The 23,845-nt window shown below is 50.9% G+C and overlaps 2 protein-coding genes across 4 annotated transcripts; both read right to left on the reverse strand.

Moving 5' to 3' along the window:
• Nucleotides 1-202: 202 nt before the first annotated feature.
• Nucleotides 203-7,537, reverse strand: LOC107969159 (membrane primary amine oxidase-like). The gene is made up of 4 exons (XM_016931755.4): nt 5,813-7,537; nt 1,998-2,283; nt 1,166-1,295; nt 203-588 (listed from the first exon to the last, which is right to left on the reverse strand). The coding sequence occupies exons 1-4, from the start codon at nt 7,407-7,409 to the stop codon at nt 313-315; spliced, it is 2,289 nt and encodes a 762-aa protein (XP_016787244.2). The 5' UTR covers nt 7,410-7,537; the 3' UTR covers nt 203-312.
• An 8,992-nt stretch (nt 7,538-16,529) lies between these two features.
• On the reverse strand, nt 16,530-23,500 carry AOC3 (amine oxidase copper containing 3). Of its 3 annotated transcripts, XM_511524.8 has the most exons (4): nt 21,725-23,500; nt 19,928-20,213; nt 19,086-19,215; nt 16,530-18,384 (listed from the first exon to the last, which is right to left on the reverse strand). In XM_511524.8, exons 1-4 carry the CDS (start codon nt 23,322-23,324, stop codon nt 18,109-18,111), a joined length of 2,292 nt encoding a protein of 763 aa, XP_511524.5. In that variant the 5' UTR covers nt 23,325-23,500; the 3' UTR covers nt 16,530-18,108. The 3 variants fall into 3 exon arrangements, with proteins under 3 accessions (XP_511524.5, XP_009430401.4, XP_016787251.3); XM_009432126.5 differs by lacking the exon at nt 19,086-19,215; XM_016931762.4 differs by lacking the exons at nt 16,530-18,384; nt 19,086-19,215 and adding an exon at nt 19,262-19,360.
• Nucleotides 23,501-23,845: the final 345 nt, after the last annotated feature.

A 23,845-nucleotide genomic window follows, 5' to 3' on the forward strand; every position in this document is an offset into this window, starting at 1 on the left:
CTGTTAAGAAAACCAGGAGTGGTCTGGGGAAATGCTTAGCCACGGCTCCAGGCTCCAGGCTGGGCCATGCCTCACCTCTCTGGATGGGAACTCAGCACAGGGGGCATCAACAAAGCTGACTGTCCTCTGTGTCAGGCATCACAGGGTCAGGAGGCTCCTGGCTCAGAGGGGGATGCGAAGGAGGGCAGTGGAGGGAAGAGAGTCCTGGCACAGGAAAGAGGGAACCAGGCTGCCGGCCCAGTGCCCAGCTGCTCCCCATCCCTCACACCCTGGCCCTGGAGCCCTTGGCCACATGCCCCATCCCAGGACCGCCTAGTTGTGAGAGAAGCCCCCGTGGGAGAAGGCAGGGAGGTCGGGGGCACAGGCAGCAGCCTGGGGCAGGCAAGCCAGGGGGTTGACCTCGCAGGCCCCAGCATCCTGGTCCCCTCGGAAGTAGATGGAGTCGGCAGAGTAGAAGGAGGGGTCTTCGTCAAAGAAGTTGTAGGGTCGGAGGAAGAAGCCCACGCCGTTCCCCACAGTCACCGTGTTAGGAATGTCCTCTGCATGTGGGATATGCAGAAAACCAGCTGTCACCCAGGCCACCAAGTCCTAGCAGGGGAGAAGAAAGAGGATCACGAGGTCTGGCTTTGCTGAGGACATGCCCTGCCTCCCACAGTGACCTTGCAGATAGGGAGTCAGCTCACCCACCTGTATGTTCTTAGTTTCTCAGGAAAAATCTGAAATCACAAAGTTTCTTTCTTTCTTTCTTTCTTTTTTTTTTTTTGAGACAGAGTCTCGCTCTGTCACCTAGGATAGAGTGCAGTGGTGTGATCTCGACTCATTGCAATCACCACCTCCTGGGTTCAAGCATCAGGCACCCGAATAGCTGGAATTACAGGCACGCGCCACCACACTCTGCTCATTTTTGTATTTTTAGTAGAGATGGAGTTTCACCATGTTGCCCAGGCTGGTCTCGAACTCCTGAGCTCAAGATATCCACCTGCCTCAGCCTTCTAAAGTGCTGGGATTATAGGCATGAGCCACTGCACCCGGCCAAAGTTTCATTGTTAGTGGTTTCTGAAGATCCCTGAGGAATCCCGCTTCTGAGGCAGTGAAGTGACTCATCTTGTCCCCCTGACTCCTCCCCTCCTCCCCAGCTGCCTGCTCACCCCTCCGTGCAACTAACCTGCCCTGCAATGGTCTCATTGTTGATGAAGTCAGTGAAGTCCACCGTGGGTGTCCAAGGGTCATTCAAATTGTAGATGCTGGTGCTACTAGGTTCCTCCTCCTTCCGCTGGGTTACCGCCAGCTGGTACCTACAGGAGTTTTTTATTAGACATACAAGTTCGTCAACTGTCCCACTGCCTGAAGCTGCACTGAAGAGTGAACACTAGGGGGAAATGAGCCCCAAAGTCTTGGAGTATTGAGCCTCTGTATCATTCTTTGTCCAGTTCTCCTTGCCTGTCTCTGTCTCTCTCTCTCTCCTCTGCAGACTTCCCCCACTTGTCCACTGTCCTGTACCTTAAACATCAACTGGCCCACCAGGCTTCAGGTAGAAATGTTGCTCATCCATCCATCTGGATCAGAGCATGATGTTGAGCCTGGGCCTTGGAACCATACATATGGACATGGCCTGTTTCCCATCCTAGGTCAAGTTCAGTATCTCAAATACCTAGATTTCAGGGAATCCTCCCTCCGATCTGTGTTCCCATCTCACTGTTTTTTTCCTCCAACCTTTAATGTGAACATTTTAAACATACAGAAAAATTGGAAGAATTGTATAGTGAACATCCACATACTCAAGTCTAGCGTCTACCATTAACATTTTCCTAGATTTTCTTCAATGCCTCATATCTCAGCATTCCTCCACCCACCCATTAGGCTTTGTTTTGAGTGCCTACAGATTGCGGCCACAGGAATGTGTGTGTGTGTTTGTGTGTACCTGTGGGAGGTGGAGCAGTATGGAGCCCTTCATACATTCTACTTGCCCCACTCCCTCCTGACCGCCAACCACTCACCTCCCCCAGCTGAAGCCTCTTTCCACGGAGCTGTTCTGGGGCAGTGGCTCCCCAGAAAAGCTGCGCACCTGGATGCGGTAGCCCCGGGGGTGACCCCACTTGTTGCTGTGGTTGCTGGCCAGGTACAGGTAGCGAGGGGTGGCGCCTCCCATGGGGAAGGTGGCTTGCTCCTCCGTCTCCAGCAGCTTCTGGGTCACCTCCATCCTCTGCATCTGGTGCTCAGGGCTCCAGGGCACAGCCATGGGGACAAAGGCCATATCCTCGGCCCAGACCCAGTTCTCTAGTCCTGCTCAGGGTGGGATCGGGGAGGGCCTGTCATGCAATTGCCCTGGCCCCTCTGGACTCTGCCCCCACCTGGCTTCAGAGTGGGGGCAGAGTGGGGGCCAAAGAGCAGCCCAGAACTGAGTGTGCCCCTGCTTCTCTTCCCTCTCCCCAAGATAGTCCCAGTCCAGGGATTCGAAGGAGGGCTTTCTCCCTGCTGTCTTCTCTGGTAATAATCCCAGATGCCTTGCGACTGGGCCTCCACCAATGTCCTCCCTCTGAGGGGCTGCATGGGAGGGTGTTTGCCTGAGGTTGGAACAATCCTGTGGGCAATAGGCAGGTGGCACTCCCTCTGACCTGAAGACTTCCCCTCACATGTGAAGCCCTGTGGCATTGCCAGGACTGCCTTATCATGAAAATAAGCCTCACATTGACTGAACCTGAAGGAGCTGTGTAGGGAGCATGCCGAGTGCCTTCTGTGTATTCATGCTTTCACTTCTACAACAATCTCAAAAAGGAGGAACTATCATTGTCTCCATCTTACAGATGGGACAACTGAGTCTTAGAGCATTCAATAATGTACCCTGGTTGGTCAGCAAGGACACACGGTTAATCTCATGGCAGTGCTGGGGACCTGGGTCTTAGTCTGGCCTTACACTGCCCACACATCAGCACATAGAGGAAGACAGCACAGAGAGACACCACAACAGAACAGCAGACATGGGGACCGAGGGGAAGGAAAACCAATACTGGGCCCGATGCTGCTGGGGCTTGGAGATACCTTTCGCAGTTTGAAATTTGGCAGGGAGCAGGGAGCGGGGCTTAAGACACAATCTGTTTCCTGAACTTTTGGAGTCTGAATGATTTTATTTGAGTCTAACTAGGTCCCATATTAGGAGTCAAGTTAAGTGATCTGAGACAAGGAGCAATAAATCAAAACATGCTGGTAGCTCCCTCTGCACCTTCCAAAGACCAGGAGAGAGGAGAGACTGATTCAGCAAACCCTTAGTTTCCTTTTGTAGATTCACTGCCCCTACTCCATATCCCAGTGTTTCCACCCTTAGGTGACAATTGCAGACTAAGAGTTTTTTTTTGTTGTTTTTTTGTTTTTTTTGAGACAGAGTTTCGCTCTCATTGCCCAGGCTGGAGTACAGTCACATGATCTTGGCTCACTGCAACCTCTGCCTCCCAGGTTCAAGTGATTATTTTGCCTCAACCTCCAAGTAGCTGGGATTACAGGTGCACACCAGCATGTCCAGCTAATTTTTGTATTTTTAATAGAGACGGGGTTTCACCATGTTGGCCAGGCTGGTCTCGATCTCCTGACCTCAGAAGATCCACCCGCCTCAGTCTCCCAGACTGCTGGGATTACAGGCGTGAGCCACTGTGCCCGGCCAGAGACTAAGAGTTCTTTATGGTCCACGCGCACAAGTAGGCTCCTGTGGCTAATCACAACAATACCTAGTATTTCTCAAGGGCCCACTATGTGTCAGGCACTGTTCCAAGTGTTTTAAAAGTTGTCATCATTTAATAACAGAGATAAAGATAGATGTGTGTGTATGGGTTGGTTGGAATATATGCTTAAATTTTCTAGCTAAGTCCGCTGAGAGGGCCTAAAAGCAATGACATCCCAGTAATAATGAGCACACTTGGTGCCCAGATATTGGTTTCTAAATACCATTCTCCAATAAAGTGAACTTGATCTCCCTGGAGACAAGGTTGATTCCAGGGTAGAAGCAGGGAAAATGCCAGATGAAATTGAAACATTTTTGGGTGCCAGAAAGTAAAGAAGTGCTCAAAAATGTGTGGAGGTATGTGAAAAGAACATAGGAACTAATCTGAAGGATCTCCCAATGGCCAAAGTTGGAAAAATGTAAGGAACAAAATAAATGAAGTACTGGGTTATAACCCTTAGAGTACAATAAAAAACCATGAGTCTATACAATTTGAATAAATAATTGAAAACAGAAATAAAAAGGAAGGACAACTCTTCCTTATGGAAAATTCCAATTAATAAATGTATAAGGAATAAGGAAAAAATTTTAAGGATAAAGAAAATGTCCTATATATACATAAGGAAATACTATTCAGCCTTAAAAGAAGAAAATCTCCTTGCAACAACATGGATGAACCTAGGGGACATTATGTTAATTAAATAAGTCAGATACAGCAGGACAATACTATATGATCTCACTTATATGTGGAATCTAAAAAAAGTTGAACTCATAGCAGTAGGAAATAGAATGGTGGTTATCAGGGCCTTAAGGAGGGTGGAGTTGGGAAGATGTAGCTCAATGAATAAAAAATTTCAGAAGTTCAAGAGATCTATTGGACTGGGCATGGTGGCTCATGCCTGTAATCCCAGTACTTTGGGAGGCTGAGGAGGGAGGATCGCTTGAGCCCAGGAGTTCAAGACCAGCCTGGGAAACATAGCGAGATCCCCATCTCTATAAAAAAAATTTTAAATTAGCTGAGCATGGTGGCATGTGCCCATAGTCCCAGTGACTCAGGAGGCTGAAGTGGGAGGATTGCTTGAGCCCAGTAAGTTGAGGCTGCAGTGAGCTGTAATCACACCATTGCACTCCAGCCTGGGTGACAGAGTAAGACCCTGTTTCAAACAACAAAAAAAACCCCAAAGAGATCTATTGTACAACATGGTGACTATAGTTAATATGTTATATATTCTTGAAAACTGCTAAGAGTAGATTTTAAGTGTTCTCACCACTAAAAAATGATAAGGGCTGAGCATGGTGGTTCACACCTGTAATCCCAGCATTTTGGGAGATCGAGGTGAGAGGACCACATGAGCCCAGGAGTTGGAGATTGCAGTGAGCTATTATCACACTACCTCATTCCAGCCTGGGTGATAGAGTGAGACCCTGTCTCAAAAAAGAAAAAAGAAAAGGTAAGAAAAAAAGAATGTAAACCATCTGAGAGCAACAATGTTGTTTCTTTTGTTAAATTGCATAGTTGGGTGCTTGGCACAAGTGTGCATTCATACATTTTTGTTGCTTGCTTGAATAATGTTGTTATATGAAAAAACAGAAGTGGCAAAACGTAGGTATATTATGATAACATTTGAATATAGAAATCTAAATACTTATATCAATATATCATATTTATACATAGTATACAATATAATAAATTCTATAATCACAGAGGTAATTTTTTAAAGCATGGAATACTTTTTTTTTTTTTTGAGACAAAGTCTGGTTCTGTCACGCAGGATGGAGTGCAGTGGCTCAATCTCAGCTCACTGCAACCTCTGACTCCCAGATTCAAGTGATTCTCCTGCCTCAGCCTCCCGAGTAGCTAGGATTACAGCATACACATGCCCAGCTAATTTTTGTATTTTTAGTACAGACAGGATTTCGCCATGTTGGCCAGGCTGGTTTTGAACTCCTGACCTCAAGTGATCCACCCCCCTCAGACTCCCAAAGTGTTGGGCTTACAGGCATAAGCTACTGCTCCTAGCCCAACGAAAACTTTTAAAGCTAGGCATGGAGACTTCAGCTCACCCCTCCAGCACCTTTGCCTCTGCCAGGATGCCTTACCTGCTACATCCAGGTCCACCTTGAAGTGGGCACTGTGGGTGTGGACCGTGCCCAGGGTGTGCTCTGAAACTTTGTTTCCATACCTCTGGGCAGCACCAAAGGGGAATGCTGAGCTGATGTAGCCGGTGGTGTGGAGTCTGATTTCTATGGCCCCATTAGGGTGGAAGACCATATCCCACACATAGTCATAGTTGAGCATAGTAGACACAGATCTGACGACCAGCACCGTTTCCGCAAGGCCCCCAAAGTAGTGGGAGTAGAAATCTGAGTGGTGTCGCTGCAGGGGGAGGCCCTGGTTCTGTTCAAATGTACAAAAGGCATCGCGTATTGTCTTGGCGGCCTGGGACTCAAAAAGGAAGTGCCAGTCCACGTAGGTGGCCAGGTAGGGGCAGTCCACCCCATGGGTCAGGGGCGTGGAGAAGTGGCCCAAGCCAAAGCCACTATCTATGTACCGGCTTCGTAGAGCAGAAGGAGAATTGCCTCCATAGATGGCCAAGGCCGCCTGGACACTGACTTCATAGGCCACCCTCTCCCCTTGGAAGCGAACGTCAAAGATCCTTGGGCCACTGAATGCTCCGAGGCCAAAGGAGAAAGTCCACAGTGAGGAGGCCACTCGACTTCCCTGGACACTGAAGCGGGGGCCTTGGGGATAGAACTGTAGAGGGGGAGCTGGACCCGGGGGCACAGGGGACTTCAGGGACCAGGACCCACCTGTGCCATTGTCTGGGATCAGCACCACATTCACCAGGCCGGCCTCAAACTGGGCCTCCAGCTGGGCCAGGCTGTCGTAGTAGCGGCCTTGATAGAACACCTTCTGGATAGTCCAGCGGGCAGGGTCCAGGGCCTTGTGGTTCACTAGCAGCTCCAAGCCCACGTGGTGCGGGAAGAACCCAGCGCCCGAGATGTTGTAGTAGAGGCCAAACCAGGTGGCCCGGTCCCCTGACTGCAGACCACGGGGAGCTGTGGTCATTGTCACCAGGTTCCGTCCCCGGCGCTTGTAGAAGCAACAGTGATGGAGAAGCCCAGAAGCCTGGGGCAGCTCTCTGTCGAAGATCATCTGGTCTATGTCCAGGTACTCTTGGAACAGCACAGGGCGTCGGTGATAGGGCAGGGGGCCTCCATGACGCTCCACAGTCATGTCCCGCATGTAGGAGGGGTGAGGCAGTGGCCCCACCACCAGCTCACTCACGTTGGGCTGGGGTTGCCTGCCAAAGAAGACGATGGCCAGTGCCTCCCGGGCAGGTGGGGGGCTCCCCCTGTCCAAGTGAGCCAGGGCTGCAGCCTTGGGAGGCAGCTGCAACTCCACTGAGAAGACACAGTTGTCCGAGGGCTGGGCCTGGGCTGCATCCACCAGCCCTGGCCCCAGCTGCTGGGTCAGAAAGCGCATCACAGCCGTCAGCTCCTCTCGGCTCAGGTCTGCAAACAGCTGGCTCTGGCCAGGGTGTGTCCAAGGCTGGGCACTGGGAGATATGGAGGGGCAATGGGGAAGCTGGTTCAGCTTACATTCCCTCTCACCTCCTTTCTCACTCCCAGCCCCACCTTCACCCATGCCTGTCACCAGAACACTAAACAGGGACAAAATAATGAAGACAGCCATAGCTAAAGCTCCTGGGTCATCTTCAGGCTCTTGGTTCTGAATGCAGAATACAAAATAGACAATGATAAACAGATAGAGAGGACCTGGGTGCAGGATGTTTCTCACAGCCTCTGGAGGGTCCTGGTGTGGTGCTGCCGGTCAAGAGGAATGATGGATATTGTGAAAAACCCCAAGGGCAGAGGGGTCTGGGGTGGAGCTAGAGGTGACTAGGAATCAGGTCGTGTTCAGGAGGTGGAGCAGAGTTAAACTTTGATTTTAAATGACCCACGTAAGCCTCTGTCCTCCTGTTCCAAATCAAACAACGTACTCAGGGTCAGGGTCAATGAACCAAGTAGGCAGAGAGGTGTGTTTTGGAGATAAGAGCTAGCAAGGTGCAAGAGGAAGTGGGGGGCGCCGACTGTCCTGCGGCTCTCCAATCTTTTCCCTCCAGGTGGAACTTTTCTCCTGGCTGCAAGGCTGCAAGGGAAAATCACCTGGCCACACCTCCACAGCCAGATTCCCTCCTTCCCTCCTCTAGTTTTTGATGTCCTCCAGGCTCTGCCTCCCACCTCTCTCTCCTGCCTCCATCCATCCACTAGAATCCTAGCAGCAGCCTGAGGGAAGCCTGAGAGTAATGATGAGAAAGCAAGGCATCTAGCAGGGAGCTGGGGGGCTGAGAGGCTGAGCCAGGTCAGCTTTGTGGAGGCCCCAAGTGCCCTAAATCACTGTAGGGGAGGGTGCAGGGTGCAGAACAAGCTAGAAGCTGCCTGGTTCATTGGGGTAGGGGTGAGTGTGGGGGCAGGAACCAGAGTATAACCGAGACCTTCATGCCTCCCCTTGTACTGGACTGAGGGATAGGCCAGGGCAGAGGTCAGGTGGGGCTGGGAAACTGGCTGTGGACTTATCTCGGGCCTGAAAATCCTTTTCCAAAATGGTGCCGACATGGAGAGTGAAGCCACCTCTGTCCTTCACAGCCAATGGCTGAGCGGCTTCTTTTCCAGGTGACAAACATGTGGAAAGCCACTGTCATTTGGGCAGCCAGGTCCTGAGGGGAACTGGAAGAGACTGAGGGTTCCAGAAGGGGGATGTGCTTCCCTCGTGTACCTGGGGAAGAATCCTCTCCAACCTGGACACATCTAGGAAGACTTTTCAGGAAGAGATGTTCGAGCCGACCTTGAAGATGATGCATTCACCTGGCAGAGAAGAGGAAGGATATTCCAGCAAAGGCACAGAAACCTGAAACAGCTCGGCACAAGCAGGGAACAGCCAAGGATCAGCCTATTTGGTGGGAGTTGGGGAGGAGGGGAGTAAGCAGAGGAGGTAAGATCATGAAGACGCGTGGCGCATGTTTTCAGCAAGGTAGTCATTGCAGAAAGACAGTGAGACAGACACCTGGAAACCTAGACCAGGTCATTGACCCTGACCCTGAGTGCGTTGTTTTATTTGGAACAGGAGAACGGAGGCTTATGTGGGTCATTTAAAGTCAAAGTTTAACTCCGCCCCACCTCCTGAACACGACCTGATTCCTAGTCCCCTCTAGCTCCACCCCCGACCCCTCTGCCCTTGGGTTTTTCACAATATCCATCATTCCTCTTGACTGGCAGCGCCACACAGAGACCAGGACCCTCCAGATAAATCAACACCAGAAGGGTCAGGCTATCCAGAAATGTTTATGCCATTGGTTCTATTTTGATAAGGAAACTTGCCTGGTTTTCCTGCCTCTTGTTCTTTTATTTGACTTTATTTTTTTTGAGACAGTCTTGCTCTGTTGCCCAGGCTGGAGTGCAATGGTGCAATCTCAGCTCACTACAAGCTCCGTCTCCCAGGTTCAAGCAATTTTCCTGCCTCAGCCTGCAGAGTAGTTGGGATTACAGGCGTATGCCACCACACCCGGCTACTTTTTGTATCTTTATTTTATTTTATTTTATTTTAGATGGAGTCTTGCTCTGTCATCCAGGCTGGAGTGCAGTGGCTCAATCTCAGCTCACTGCAACCTCCACCTCTCGGGTTCAAGCAATTCTCCTGCCTCAGCCTCCCAAGTAGCTGGGATTACAGACGCGTGTCACCACACCTGACTAATTTTGTATTTTTAATAGAGATGGAGTTTCACCATGTGGCCAGGCTGGTCTCAAACTCCTGACCCCAAGTGATCCACCCGCCTCAGCCTCCCAAAGTGCTGGGATTACAGGCGTAGCCACCGAGCCCGGCCTCTTGTTATTTAAAGCTGTAGAAGTAGTGGGGCTCATTTCAAGGCTGTAAGAAAAGTAGGGTTCCCCTTTCCTGCGGGATGGAATTTCAATATAACAACTCCTCCCTCCAGGCCTGTGAGCCCTTCTTGTCCTCAGGGAAACCAAGAACCACATTTTCTCTTGCTGATCTGGTTTTTATGCTCTGTAGAAGCTCTTCATGAAAAAAACTGTTTTTAAAAAAGTTGGGTTTTTTTGTTTTGTTTTGTTTTGTTTTTGAGACATGGTCTCGCTCTGTCACCCAGGCTAGCGTGCATGGAGTGCAGTGATGTCATATATAGCTCACAGCAGCCTCAAATTCCTGGGCTCAAGCAGTCTTCCCGCTGCAGCCTCTCTAAGCTCTTGGATTACAGATGACAGCTCCCTGGATCAACTTGGGAAGGAGGAAGGTTTTTGAGAGATCCCCTACAGAGTGAGGGCAGATATTCGGGGAATTTTGTGGGATTCACAAGTAGGGAGTGTGTGTGTGTGCGTGTGTGTGTATTGAGGGAAAGAATGGCTAGAGCCCACTCTCCCGCCCAGCAAGGCCTTAGGGAAGTGATAGCCTCAGAGGGGAACTCATGCCTAGGCCCCTCCTCTGTCCCCGCCTTGGCAAGACTTAGCAAGGCAGTGGAAAGTGAGTTTAACAGCAGTGATCACTGTCCACTGAAGACTACCTGACAGTCCCCAAAAGTCCCAGATTCCAGAGTCTTACCTAACCCTAAAGATGAGCACCCTCAACAAACATGCCTGGAGTTTAATTTCCTGCCAGCCGAGTAGCTGAGGGCACAGAGCTGGTTATTGAACATTAAAAAAAAAAAAAGGCCAGGAGTGGTGGCTCATGCTTGTAATCCTAGCACTTTGGGAGGCTGAGGTGGGCGGATCACCTGAGGTTGGGAGTTCATGACCAGCCTGGCCAACATGGTGAAACCCCATCTCTACTAAAAATACAAAAATTAGCTGGGCGTGGTGGCCCACGTCTGTAATCCCAGCTACTTGGGAGGCTGAGGCACAAGAATCACTTGAACCTGGGAGGTGCAGTTTGCAGTGAGGCAAGATTGTGCCACTACACTCCAGCCTGGGTGACAGAGCTAGACTCTATCTCAGAAAAAAAGTAAGAGGAAAGAAAGGAAGAGAGAAAAAGAAGAAAGAAAGAAAGAGAGAAAGAAAGAGAGAAAGAAAGGAAGGAAGGAGGAAGGAAGGAAGGAAAAGGGAAGGGAAGGGAAAGGAAGGAAAGGAAAGGAGAGACAGAGGGAAGGAAGGAAGGAGAGAGAGAGGGAGGGAGGAAAGGGAAGGGGGGAGGAAAGGAAGGAAGAAAAGGAAGGAAGGAAGGAAAGAAAGGGAAGGGCAGGGAAGGAAGGAAGAGAGAGAGAGAAAGACAAGAAAAAGAAAGAAAGAAAGAAAGAAGGAAGGAAAGCAAGCAAGCAAGCAAGCAAGCAAGCAAGCCAGGCACGGTGGCTCATGCCTGTAATCCCAGCACTTTGGGAGGCTGAAGCGGGCGGATCACCTGAGGTCAGGAGTTTGAGACCAGCCTGACCAATATGGTGAAACCCTGTCTCTACTAAAAATACAAAAATTAGCTGGGTGTGGTGGCAGGCGCCTGTAGTCCCAGCTACTGGGGAGGCTGAGACAGGAGAATTGCTTGAACCCGGGAGGCAGAGGTTGCAGTGAGCCGAGATCATGCCACTGCACTCCAGCCTGGGCCACAGAGCAAGACTCCGTCTCAAAAAAAAAAAAAAAAAGAAAGAAAGGAAAAAGAAAGAAAGGAAGGTAACCGGGCATGGTGGCTCACATCTGTAATCCCAGCACTTTGGGAAGGTGAGGTGGGAGGATTGCTTGAGCCCAGAAGTTCAAGATCAGCCTGGGCAACATAGCAAGACCCACATCTCTACAAAAAAGTTAAAAAAAAAAAAAAGAATTAGCTGCTATAAGGCATGATCATGATGCCATCACATTTCAGCCTGGGCAACAGAGGAGGATGCTATCTCAGAAAAAGAAACAAAAAGAAAAGTGACATTTAATACTTACGCCCGAATGTTGGAGAGTAAAACTCACACCCAATATTCCCATCAATGAGCAGTAACATGGAGATGAAGAACTAGAAAGCTTCTTGAAGTCAAGACAGACAATGGAATTACTGTAACTAAGGCAGGAAAGGGTCATTGGAAACAGGTTGTGAATCAGAAATTTAAAGAAAATAAATACTGTATGTATTCACTCCAAGAAAAGTAAAGGTTAAATGAAAAACAGAAGTTTTCTTCTACTGTAGGCAAGGCTATAGACAGATCATGGTGACCTAGCCTGCAGAAATAGGCTCCAGACACCCCCGAGCAAAGTTAAAAGAAGAACAAATTCCTTTGCTGTCTCCCCTTTAAATAATTAATTATGACTATATTTGCCAACACTTGTATTCAGTAAAATTTATAAGTTTCTGTTTTACAAGTTATGCCAAGTCAACAGTTATGCTATAGATTATGTGACTTGTCACTACATAGTTTACTGCCTTTGTCCTGTTTCTGTGTACTAGCCTGTATAAGCTAAACTCTGTCTTTGTTCAGTGCTCAGCTTTTTAGCTGTGAGTCCACTGAGCTGGTACACACCTAATAAATATCCTCCTGTACTCACCCATACTAGTCTCTCTAGTCCTCTGTGTCCTGCAACAGTTGTGTGACCTTTAGGATAAAGGAAATAAAATCTAATGTCAAGGCCTAGCCACAAGGCAATCCATCCCAGCCAGGGAACTTGTGTCTGGTCCTTTGGTAAGTTATGGTCAATAGAGGGGAAGTTACCTCCAGCTCTTGGCTAAGAACATGCCATTAAGACAACTAATGTTGGGGCTGGGCACAGTGGCTCACGCCTGTAATCCCAGCACTTTGGGAGGCCAAGATGGGCAGATCACTTGAGGTCAAAGGTTCAAGAACAGACTGACCAACATGGTGAAACCCCATCTCTATGAAAAATACAAAAATTAACTGGGCATGGTGGTGGGCACCTGTAATCCCAGCTACTCAGGAGGCTGAGGCAGGAGAATTGCTTGAACCTGGGAGGCAGAGGTTGCAGTGAGCTGAGATTACACCACGGCACTCCAGCCTGGGTGACAGAGCGAGACTCTGTCTCAAAAGAAAAAAAAAGACAAATAATGTTGACCAGGTGCAGCAGCTCACACCTGTAATCCCTTCATTTTGGGATGCCAAGAGTCGAGAATCACATGAGCCCAGGAGTTCAAGACCAGCTTGGACAATATAGAGATCTCTACAAAAAATTTTAAAAAAAATTAGCCAGGCACATCCTAGCTACTTGGGAGGCTGAGGCAGGAGGATTGCTTGAGCCCAGGAGTTCAAGGCTGCAATAAACTATGATTGTGCCACTGCACTTCAGCCTAGGTGACAGAGCAAGACCTTGTCACTAAAAAAAAGAAAAAACAGAAAGAGAAAAGATTTATTTTGGTTGAGTGTGGTGCCTCATGCCTGTAATTCCAGCAATTTGTGAGGAAGAGACAGGAGAATGGCTTGAGCCCAGGAGTCCAAGACCACTCTGGGCAACATAGCAAGGCCTCATCTCTACAATAACTTAAAAAATACATATATATATAGGCTGGCGTGGTGGCTCATACCTGTAATCCTAGCACTTTGAGAGGCCAAGATGGGCAGATTCCTTGAGCTTAGGAGTTCAAGACCAGCCTGGGCAACACGGCAAAACCCTATCTACCAAAAATATAAAAAATTAGCCAGGTATAGTGGTGCATGCCTGTGGTCCCAGCTTCTTGGGAGGCTGAAGTGGGAGGATCACTTGAGCCCACAGGGTGGAGGTTGCAGTGAGCCAAGATTGCACCCCTACACTCAAGCCTGGGCAATATAGTGAGAACCTGTCTCAAAAACAAAACAAAACACCAAAAACATATGTGTAGAAAGAGATTTGGCCAATGACAAATATTGACAGTTAAAGTAAGAAAGGCTGGCTGGGCGTGGTGGCTTACACCTGTAATCCCAGCACTTTGGGAGGCCGAGGTGGGAGGATCACTTGAGCCCAGGAGTTTGAGACCAGGCAACAGAGCGAGACATGGTCTCTACAAAAAAATTTTTTTTTGAGACAAAGTTTCACTCTTGTTGCCTAGGCTGGAGTGCAGTGATGTGATCTCGGCTCACTGCAACCTCCACCTCCCAGGTTCAAGCGATTCTCCTGCCTCAGCCTCCGGAGTAGCTGGGATTACAGGCACCCGCCACCATGCCCAGCTAATTTTTTGTGTTTTTAGTAGAGACGGGGTTTCATCACGTTGGCCAGGCTGGTCTTGAACTCCTGACCTCAGGTGATCCACCTGCCTCGGCCTCCCAAAGTGCTCGAATTACAGGCATGAGCCACCGCGCCTGGCCTACAAAAAAATTTTTTTAAATTAGCCAGGCATGGTGGCACACGCCTGTAATTCCAGCTGCTCGGGAGGCTGAGGTGGGAGGATCGCTTCAGTCTGGGAGGTTGAGGCTGCAGTGAGCCATGGTGGTACCACTGCACTCCAGCCTGGGTGACAGAGCAAGACCTTTTCTTAAGGGGGGAAAAAAAGAAAAAGAAAAAAGAAAAGAAAAAAAGAAAGAAAGAAAGGCTGAGATCACCCACGGAGGACTTCTGGAGAGAGGAGAAAGGAGGACCAAGGACAGAACCCTAGAAAAGGCAAGAGCTTGGGGCTCCATGAGTAGGTAGGGGGAGCAGAAGTCAAGGAGCCTGAGAAGACTGAGAAGGAGCAAATATGGATGAAAAGAGGACAATGTGGGAGAGTCAAGATGGGAGAGGGTTCCAAGAAGGGAGGACAGTTGGTGTTGTCAAACACCACCGAGAGGTCCAGAAAGTAGGCGGCCAGGAGCTCCTGTTGATTTTGTGTTTAAGAAGTCACTGGGGGCCGGGTGCTGTGGCTCACACCTGTAATCCCAGCACTTTGAGAGGCCAAGGCAGGCAGATCACTTGAGGTCAGGAGTTCGAGACCAACCTGGCCAACATGGTGAAACCCCGTCTCTACTAAAACTACAAAATTAGCCGGGCGTAGTGGCAGGTGCCTGTAATACCAGCTACTCAGGAGGCTAAGGCAGGAGAATCACTTGAACCCGGGAAGTGGAGGTTGCAGTGAGCCAAGATCATGCCATTGCACGCCAGCCTGGGCGACAAGAGTGAAATTCCATCTCAAAATAAAAAAAATAAAAGAGGCGAGGCGAATGGGCACACCTCATGTCCTCACAGGGGGTTGCCATGTTCACATTCCTGGAGAAGTCCTAGTCATGCCCTCTGACCCAAGCCTCAGGGATTCCCTTGTCCAACTCCTTTATCTCAGGCCACTGGGCCCCAAGTCCTGAAGATCTGAGCCTTGGCAGCACCAGTTCCTTCAGAACCTGACATCCTCAGCCAGTAATCACTCCTAGACAATTGACCACAAGTCTGAAGCCAAGACTCCAGACAACTTCTGTGGTCTAAGGAAGAGATTGGATTGGGGTGTGGGGCTGGAGGTCCACCTTGCGGCCCTCCTGACCCGAGCTGAACTGATGTTCTAACAATCTAGATGTCCATTCTGCCTCCCCTCATCTGGGGCCTGGGGCAGGTGGCATCATCACCATGCTGAGATATAAGGAAGCAGACACAACCAGTCACGTTTTCATATAAAAGCTTGTGAGAATTGACATACAATTACACACACAACACATACAAACACTTTGGTCTGGAGATGGGTTTCAAGGCAACTAAATTCCAGTGAACAAGATGGTGAGGGTGCGGGGGTGGATATCTGAATTCCTTTGCTCCCCTTCCCCCAGCACTGATGATGGTGCAAGTAGCCATAAGAAAGAGCCGTGAGGAGGTGGGGACAAGAGGATATGCATTGAAAGGAGAAGTTCAGGCCGGGTGCAGTTGCTCACACCTGTAATCCCAACACTTTGGGAGGCCAAGGCAGGCAGATCACCTTAGGTCAGGAGTTCGAGACCAGCCTGGCCAACATAGTGAAACCCCGTCTCTACTAAAAATACAAAATTAGCCGGGCGTGGTGGCAGGCACCTGTAATCCCAGCTACTCAGGAGGCTGAGACAGGAGAATCGCTTGAACCCGGGAGATGGAGGTTGCAGTGAGCCGAGAGCATGCCATTGCACTCCAGCCTGGGTGACAAGAGTGAATCTCCATCTCAAAAATTAAAAATTAAAAAAAAAAAGAAAGTTCAAGTCCTCAGGTCAGAGGGATTATGAAGCCTGCATCAGTGTCCCAGCAGGCCACAGCATCCCCCTTTCTCCTGCATCTCTGTCTTGAGTCTGCCCTTCTCTCCATCTCTCCCTGTCCTCCTTCACTCCTGCCTCCACTCCTGGCCATATTATGAATTAATATGCCATTGAAGGCCCCCTGCTCCTTACTGAAGGCTTTCTTCCTGTTCTTTAGAGCCTAATTTCTCTCCAGCTCATTGATTCCTCCCCATCCATTGTTCCACTGACCTACGGCAGAACTTGGGCTTGGGGCAGAACAGAAGGTAGCAGAAGCTTCCATGATGCTGGAGCTCCCAGAACATATTCTGGTCTTTTTCTGGTCAGAAGCTGAGTGGCATCCAGAATGTTTCCTGCACTTTACCTCCTGCCCTGGCCTGGGCTTCTGGCAAGCAGAAGTCACCCCTCCTCACTGCTTCTCATTGCCCCTCATTGAGAGAGAGAGAAGACAGGAGAGAGGGAAAGGGTGGGGTGTGTGTGTGTCAGGGAATTAACCGAGGTTTAACATTTCCTCAAAGATGTACAAGCATGAGAAGGCAAAAGGAGTTACTAGAGGCCACACCTGCTTCTCTGGATCTCAAGAACTGGAGAAAATTTCATCCCTGGTCCCATTCCTTAACCCACTTTACCCTACCCCCAACCTGTTCCCCACCAAAAAAAAAAGTGTCAGTAAAAAAAAAAAAAGTCAATTCCTGTTTGGGCCCATTTATTGTTTATTTTGAATAGGTAATACAGTCACATGGTTCAAAATTCAAAATGTACAAAAGGGTATAAGTGTTAAGACCCTTCCCTCTCCTGTCCTCAACCTACTGGTTCCCCTCCCAAAAGTAATCAGTGTTATCCATTTATTCTGAATAGGCATACATAAGCAATTATGTATTTATATTCTACTCCTTTCTGAAACACAAATGGGAAGTGCGCTATACACATTTCTGTGGCTTGCCTTTTTCACCTGAAGATTATTACATATTAGTATATAAAGACATACAATTATTTTTTAGCTGCATACTATTGTATTGTAAGGCTGTATCAGAATTGATTTAACCAGTCCTTTAGAGAAAAAAGTTTCTGTTGTTTCTCATCTCTTGCTATTTCTTTGTCCCCATCCCCAATCCAGACCTCAGGAGGGACAGCAGTGATGGGAATGGAGCCCAAGCCTGGACCAGGCCAGGCCCTGCCCCACCCAGGCCAGGCCCCTCCCCACTAGGCCAGACCCCCACCTCACCCAGGGCCCAGCTCATTTGCATGCCTGAATGTGATTGGACAGCCCCTCCTCCTGGCTGGGTGGCTGGAGTTGTAGGGGCTTTGGCTTCTCATCTTTGATGCCCACCCTTCATTTCCACTCCAGCCTCCCAAACAGGCTGTTGCAGAATACAGAGCCCTGGTACAAAATGACCATTCTTCATTATCATTGCACCCCCAAATCACTTGAAATGCTAACTTGAGCTGCTGCTGTCACGATGACCATCCTCCTCTGTAGAGAGCATGAGGCAGGCAGACACAAATGCACAGAAGCAGCTGTCCTGAAACACACCCAGCCCCAGGACAGGGGTAGGAGCAACTCCTACTCCCAGTAAGCAACAGACACAAGGGAACGACACACAGGGATTGGCCACTCTGATTAGGGGTCCCGTGACCTTGAGACTTCCATAGGGCTGGAGAGGAGACGGAAGTTGATTGAAAACTGAGGGCTGGGGGAGTACCAGGGGCTGGGACATAGGGACATCCCCTCAGGATTCGGGAGAAATTGCAGGATAGAAGAGAAGGCAGGAACAGGAGGAGGAGGAGGAGGAAGTAGGTGAGAGAGAGGAAGACGAGAAGGAAGGGACCTGGATGAGGGGAATGTGAGCAGAAGCATCCTTTCCAGCTCAGCTGTGGACTTGCAGGACTGGCAACCCTACCCTGGGGTCTCCAGGGAATAGCCCCCTTTTAGAGTCCTTGGAGGTGGCCTAAAAAGATTCGGGAAAGCCAGACAGCAACAAAGGGAACCATCTAGGGAAGCCCTCGGCCACGGCTCCAGGCTGGGCCATGCCTGGCCTCTGTGGATGAGAACTCAGTACAGCTGGCATCAACAAGGCTCAGTGTCCCCTGTGTCAGGCATCACAGGGTCAGGAGGCTCCTGGCTCAGAGGGGGATGCGAGGGAGGGTAGTGGAAGAAAGAGAGTCCTGGCACAGGAAAGAGGGAACCAGGCTGCCGGCCCAGTGCCCAGCTGCTCCCCATCCCTCACACCCTGGCCCTGGAGCCCTTGGCCACATGCCCCATCCCAGGACCGCCTAGTTGTGAGAGAAGCCCCCGTGGGAGAAGGCAGGGAGGTCGGGGGCACAGGCAGCAGCCTGGGGCAGGCAAGCCAGGGGGTTGACCTCGCAGGCCCCAGCATCCTGGTCCCCTCGGAAGTAGATGGAGTCGGCAGAGTAGAAGGAGGGGTCTTCGTCAAAGAAGTTGTAGGGTCGGAGGAAGAAGCCCACGCCGTTCCCCACAGTCACCGTGTTAGGAATGTCCTCTGCATGTGGGATATGCAGAAAACCAGCTGTCACCCAGGCCACCAAGTCCTAGCAGGGGAGAAGAAAGAGGATCACGAGGTCTGGCTTTGCTGAGGACATGCCCTGGTAGGGATTCAGCTCACCAGCCCAAGGATCATGAGTCTTTAAACATTTTTTCCTACTGGATAGAAGTCAAAGCATAAGTAGTCCATTTCATATTAGGAACACCTGCTTCCCTGTCCCTGGCTTGCAGCCTCCATCTCTGACATTTCCCATCATATCGCCCATTGCCTATCTACCCCCAGAGGGTGACACCCACAGGCTACTTCAGCTCCTCTTCCCCTAACTCTCCAAGAGTTCCTCACAACTGAGGAAAGAAGGGTGGAGGAAAAAGAACCAGCGCTTGGGAAGCAGAACCAGGCCAACATTGTGAAATTCATCAAGTCAGGAATGGGAGAAGCTTCAGATACAGGAGATGTCATTTTCCCTGGTAACTTCCATCCCTCCTGAGTCCTGGAGCCTGGAAAGGACTCAGTCCATGAAACTGGAACTAAGAGGGCTCTAAGATCTCAAGGACAGGCCCAGGGCCTCACTCAGTGTCTGCATATGGACACCCAGCTCAGGAAGGTTCCCTCAAAGGATAATGATCAGATATACTGAAGTGCAGAAGGCAGGAATCAGCACCACCCCTGAGAAGTGCAGATGGTTTTCAGGGACCCTCCCAAGAGAAAGCAAGGCTCATCCTCTACCCTCTACCCCGGCCAGCTGACCTTTCCAGCAATGGTCTCATTGTTGATGAAGTCACTGAAATCCACAGTGGGGGCCCAAGGGTCATTCTGATTGAAAACGCTGCTGCTACTGGGCTCCTCCTCCTTCCGCTGGGTCACAGCCAGCTGGTACCTAGGGAGGCACTGGTCAGGCCTCCATGGCCATTGACCCCATCCTGCTGCCTGATTATGATGAAAGGGAGCTGAGTGCTCAGAGCTCAGCTGCCCCAATTGCAGTCACACAACTGACTCGGCGCTACAGAATCCCCGACGTCACCCTAAGGGGGGTCAAGTCCTCCTGTTTATCCCCAGCCATTTAACAGTACAACCCCTCTCCCATCCAAAACAGAAGAGAGTTCTCACTCCTGGGCTTTAGCCTCCAAGGGGAAAATGTGCCCATCATGGTTTCTTTGGATAACTAGAAAAACCTTTGGCCAGGCGTTGTGGCTCATGCCTGTAATCACAGCACTTTGGGAGACCAAGGAGGGTGGATCATGAGGTCAGGAGTTCGAGACCAGCCTGGCCAACATGGTGAAACCCTGTCTCTACTAAAAATACAAAAATTAGCCGTGTGTGGTGGCATGCGCCTGTAATCCCAGCTACTGGGGAGGCTGAGGCAGGAGAATCGCTTGAAACTGGGAGGCGGAGGATGCAGTGAGATTGCGCCACTGCACTCCGGCCTGGGCAGCAGAGCAAAACTCCATCTCCAAAAAAAAAAAAAAAAAAAGGAAAAGAAAAGCCTTCCTGAGAGAGCTCTCCCCTCACCTACAGTGTGAGCTGAGTGTCCGCCAACACTCCTTTCCCACTCTCACTGCCCCCCTCCTCTCTGACTGCCCGCCACTCACCTCTCCCAGCTGAAGCCTCTCGCCATGGAGCTGTTTTGGGGCAGCGGCTCTCCAGCAAAGCTGAGCATCTGGATGCGGTAGCCCCGGGGGTGACCCCACTTGTTGCTGTGGTTGCTGGCCAGGTACAGGTAGCGAGGGGTGGCGCTTCCCACGAGGAAGGCGGCCTGCTCCTCCGTCTCTAGCAGCTTCCGGGTCACCTGCAGCCTCTGCAGCTGGTGCTCAGGGCTCCAGGGCACAGCCATGGGGACAAAGACCATATCCTCGGCCCAGACCCAGTTCTCCAGTCCTGCTCAGGGTGGGATGGGGGAGGGCCTGTCAGGCAACTGCCCTGGCCCCTCTGGACTCTGCCCCCATCTGGCTTCAGAGTGGGGGCCAAAGAGCAGCCCAGAACTGAGTGTGCCCCTCCTTCTCTTCCCTCTCCCCAGGATACCTCCAATCCTTTAGCCAAAGCTGTTGACCTATAAATTAAAATATTTCATCAGGGAGTTCATTCCATTTCACTCATTTATTCTTTCAACATTCATTAGCAGAGAGGACTGTACTCGTCCCTGGGGATAGAGATGAATGATCATCCTTACCCTCTTGCTTTCCACACAGACAGACAAACCACTGACTGGCCTGTCCTGTGAGAGGAACATGGCCTAGGCAACTTCCGGATCACAGGAATACAGTTGCAGGCAGGAAAAGGGGGCCCTTCCGGGCAACTTTTCAGCCTGGCCTTAAAGGACATTACCAGAAGAGATGATATGGAAGGACATTCTAAGCAGAGACAAAGCATAAGCAAACAGGAGGATGCCTGACTGTAACATGTGAAGTGTGTGTCCAGGGACATGGAGTATTTGGGTGTAGCTGTGCAGAGCACAGCAAGGCAGGGTGGAGCCGCACCGTGAAGGAAAGAGTTTTGAGGGGGTTCTGCAGACAGGATCCCACAGGTGATGACGAAAGTGAGAGCTGAGTAAAGGGCAGGCTGGTGTGGATGGGAGGCCCTCTGGGTGCAGAGTGGCTCTTGGCTCTGAGAGCAACAAGAGCAAAAACAGCAGAGAGAGGGCTGGCACCTGCACGGCATGACAGTGTGACCTGCCGAGATACTGCAGGTGCAAAACAGAAACAAAACAAAACAAAACAAAACAAAACCAAAAAAAACACCTGGTGACTGACTCAATGTGGGGAAAGACAGTGAAAAGACAAAGATGAAGACTCCAAGCCATCATGTAGCCTTGGCTCTCTCTGTGACCTGACTCCAGGATCTATCCAGAATGCTCCACGGGATCCATGTGACCCCTCACACTTAAGTGAATTGTGCCCAGAGAAAGAAGGAAAATCAGGGAGGAGGAGGGTCCATCTCCAAAGGAAATGTACGACCTGGAATGACTGACCTGCACATGCCAGGGACGTGGTAGAATGCAAAGAGATCCTCCAACACACCACCACCACAGGCCAGACACAGAACTGAGCTGACAAACAGAAGGCTGCTCCCAGCAGCAGAGCCCATATAAGTACAAGGGAGAGAAGAGGGCAATGGGGACACTGTTAGCCCAAATCCTGCCTCCTCCCTGAGCTCGGCCATTTCCCAAGATCTTTGGATGAGGTCACGTGGAGGAAGGCTGCAGCTTTGCACCCAGCCAGTGAGCTAAGATCCAAATAAAACTCAGCAGCCAACTCTCTCCCATCCAGCAAAAGGGGAAGTACAAAAATCCACATCTTCCTTTCTGGGATAATCTACATAAAACCCAAAGCAAATGGAAACAACTTTTCAGTCCTTCTTCCAGAAGCCTTCTCCCCACCAAAATGTCTTACCTGCTACATCCAGATCCACCTTGAAGTGGGCGCTGTGGGTGTGGACCGTACCCAGGGTGTGCTCTGAAACCTGGTTCCCGTACTTCCCAGTAGCACCAAAGAGGAATGCTGAGCTGATGTAGCCCGTGGCATAGAATCGGATTTCTATAGCCCCACTGGGGTGGAAGACCGTATCCCACACATAGTCATAGTTGAGCAAGGTGGACATAGATCTGACGACCAGCACCGTTTCCGCAAGACCCCCAAAGTAGTGCGAGTAGAGATCTGAGTGGTGTCGCCGCAGGGGAAGGCCCTGGTTCTGTTCAAACACACAAAAGGCATCACGTATTGTCTTGGGGGCCTGGGACTCCAAAAGGAAGTGCCAGTCCACGTAGGTGGCCAAGTAGGGGCAGTCCACCCCACGGGTCAGGGGCGTGGTGTACTTGCCCATGCCAAAGCCTCCATCCACATAGCGGGTCGTCATTGCTGCTGGGGAATTTCCACCATAGATGGCCAAGGCCTCTTGGAGGCTTATCTCATAAACTAGTCTTTCTCCTTGGAAGCGAACGTCAAAGATCCTTGGGCCACTGAATGCTCCGAGGCCAAAGGAGAAAGTCCACAGTGAGGAGGCCACTCGACTTCCCTGGACACTGAAGCGGGGGCCTTGGGGATAGAACTGCAGAGGGGGAGCTGGACCCGGGGGCACAGGGGACTTCAGGGACCAGGACCCACCTGTGCCATTGTCTGGGATCAGCACCACATTCACCAGGCCGGCCTCAAACTGGGCCTCCAGCTGGGCCAGGCTGTCGTAGTAGCGGCCTTGATAGAACACCTTCTGGATAGTCCAGCGGGCAGGGTCCAGGGCCTTGTGGTTCACTAGCAGCTCCAAGCCCACGTGGTGCGGGAAGAACCCAGCGCCCGAGATGTTGTAGTAGAGGCCAAACCAGGTGGCCCGGTCCCCTGATTGCAGACCACGGGGAGCCGTCGTCATTGTCACCAGGTTCCGTCCCCGGCGCTGGTAGAAGCAACAGTGGTGGAGAAGCCCAGAAGCCTGGGGCAGCTCTCTGTCGAAGATCATCTGGTCTATGTCCAGGTACTCTTGGAACAGCACAGGGCGTCGGTGATAGGGCAGGGGGCCTCCATGACGCTCCACAGTCACGTCCTGCATGTAGGAGGGGTGAGGCAGTGGCCCCACCACCAGCTCACTCACGTTGGGCTGGGGTTGCCTGCCAAAGAAGACGATGGCCAGTGCCTCCCGGGCAGGTGGGGGGCTCCCCCTGTCCAAGTGAGCCAGGGCTGCAGCCTTGGGAGGCAGCTGCAACTCCACTGAGAAGACACAGTTGTCCGAGGGCCGGGCCTGGGCTGCATCCACCAGCCCTGGCCCCAGCTGCTGGGTCAGAAAGCGCATCACAGCCGTCAGCTCCTCTCGGCTCAGGTCTGCAAACAGCTGGCTCTGGCCAGGGTGTGTCCAAGGCTGGGCACTGGGAGATACAGAGGGGCAATGGGGAAGCTGGCTGGGTTCACCCCCATCTCCACCCCTGCCCACCAGCAGGACACAAACCAAGGCAAAGATGGTGATGACGGCCAGAATGAGGAGCACGAGGATTGTCTTCTGGTTCATTTTCCCATGAAGAGGGACAGCGGATTCAACCAAAGGAGAGCAATGTATTCTCACGCCAGCAAGACGGGGGCTCTGTTGGCTCCTGGACGGGGTGGGGGGCTCCCGGACTCTGGCTGAGGTTCCCGATAGTCAGATGCCTGGGACTAAGGGTGGGAAGGACACAGGAAGGCTAGGGCAAGGGGGCGGGGTGGCCGGGGTTGGAGGCGGGTCTGAACAGCTGTGATTTCCACAGACCTTACATGGTTTTGTCTTCCAGCCTCCAAATCACTCTACTTTCTGGGTCAGGGTTGGAGTTGGGGAGAGCTGGGGCTAGGGGGAAGGGGAAGGAAAATTTCAAGATAATGCAGCACTGGGAAGGAGCAGGATCTGCGCAGAGCAGCCTCTCCTGACCTCAGCCCAGCTTCTTCCCCAGTCCCCCACTTAGTCGGGGCCAGATGTTTTCCTGTAACTTCAAACTATCGTTTTCCTTCCAAAGACCCCCACCCCCTGCCCCTTTAGCTTTCCAAATGACATTCCTTGGC

Source organism: Pan troglodytes, chromosome 19, assembly GCF_028858775.2.
Source record: "Pan troglodytes isolate AG18354 chromosome 19, NHGRI_mPanTro3-v2.0_pri, whole genome shotgun sequence".
NCBI lineage: Eukaryota > Metazoa > Chordata > Mammalia > Primates > Hominidae > Pan > Pan troglodytes.

Excerpts from the sequence above, each read along its gene's own strand:
- AOC3 (XM_511524.8), bottom strand. The coding sequence starts at position 23,324 with ATGAACCAGAAGACAATCCTCGTGCTCCTCATTCTGGCCGTCATCACC. Across the intron at positions 19,216-19,927 it reads AGAGGCTTCAGCTGGGAGAG|GTACCAGCTGGCTGTGACCC; the intron begins GTGAGTGGCGGG and ends GTGCCTCCCTAG. Across the intron at positions 18,385-19,085 it reads ATGAGACCATTGCTGGAAAG|GACTTGGTGGCCTGGGTGAC; the intron begins GTCAGCTGGCCG and ends CTCCCCTGCTAG.
- LOC107969159 (XM_016931755.4), bottom strand. The coding sequence starts at position 7,409 with ATGGCTGTCTTCATTATTTTGTCCCTGTTTAGTGTTCTGGTGACAGGC. Across the intron at positions 2,284-5,812 it reads GGTGGACCTGGATGTAGCAG|GACTAGAGAACTGGGTCTGG; the intron begins GTAAGGCATCCT and ends CACCCTGAGCAG. Across the intron at positions 589-1,165 it reads ATGAGACCATTGCAGGGCAG|GACTTGGTGGCCTGGGTGAC; the intron begins GTTAGTTGCACG and ends CTCCCCTGCTAG.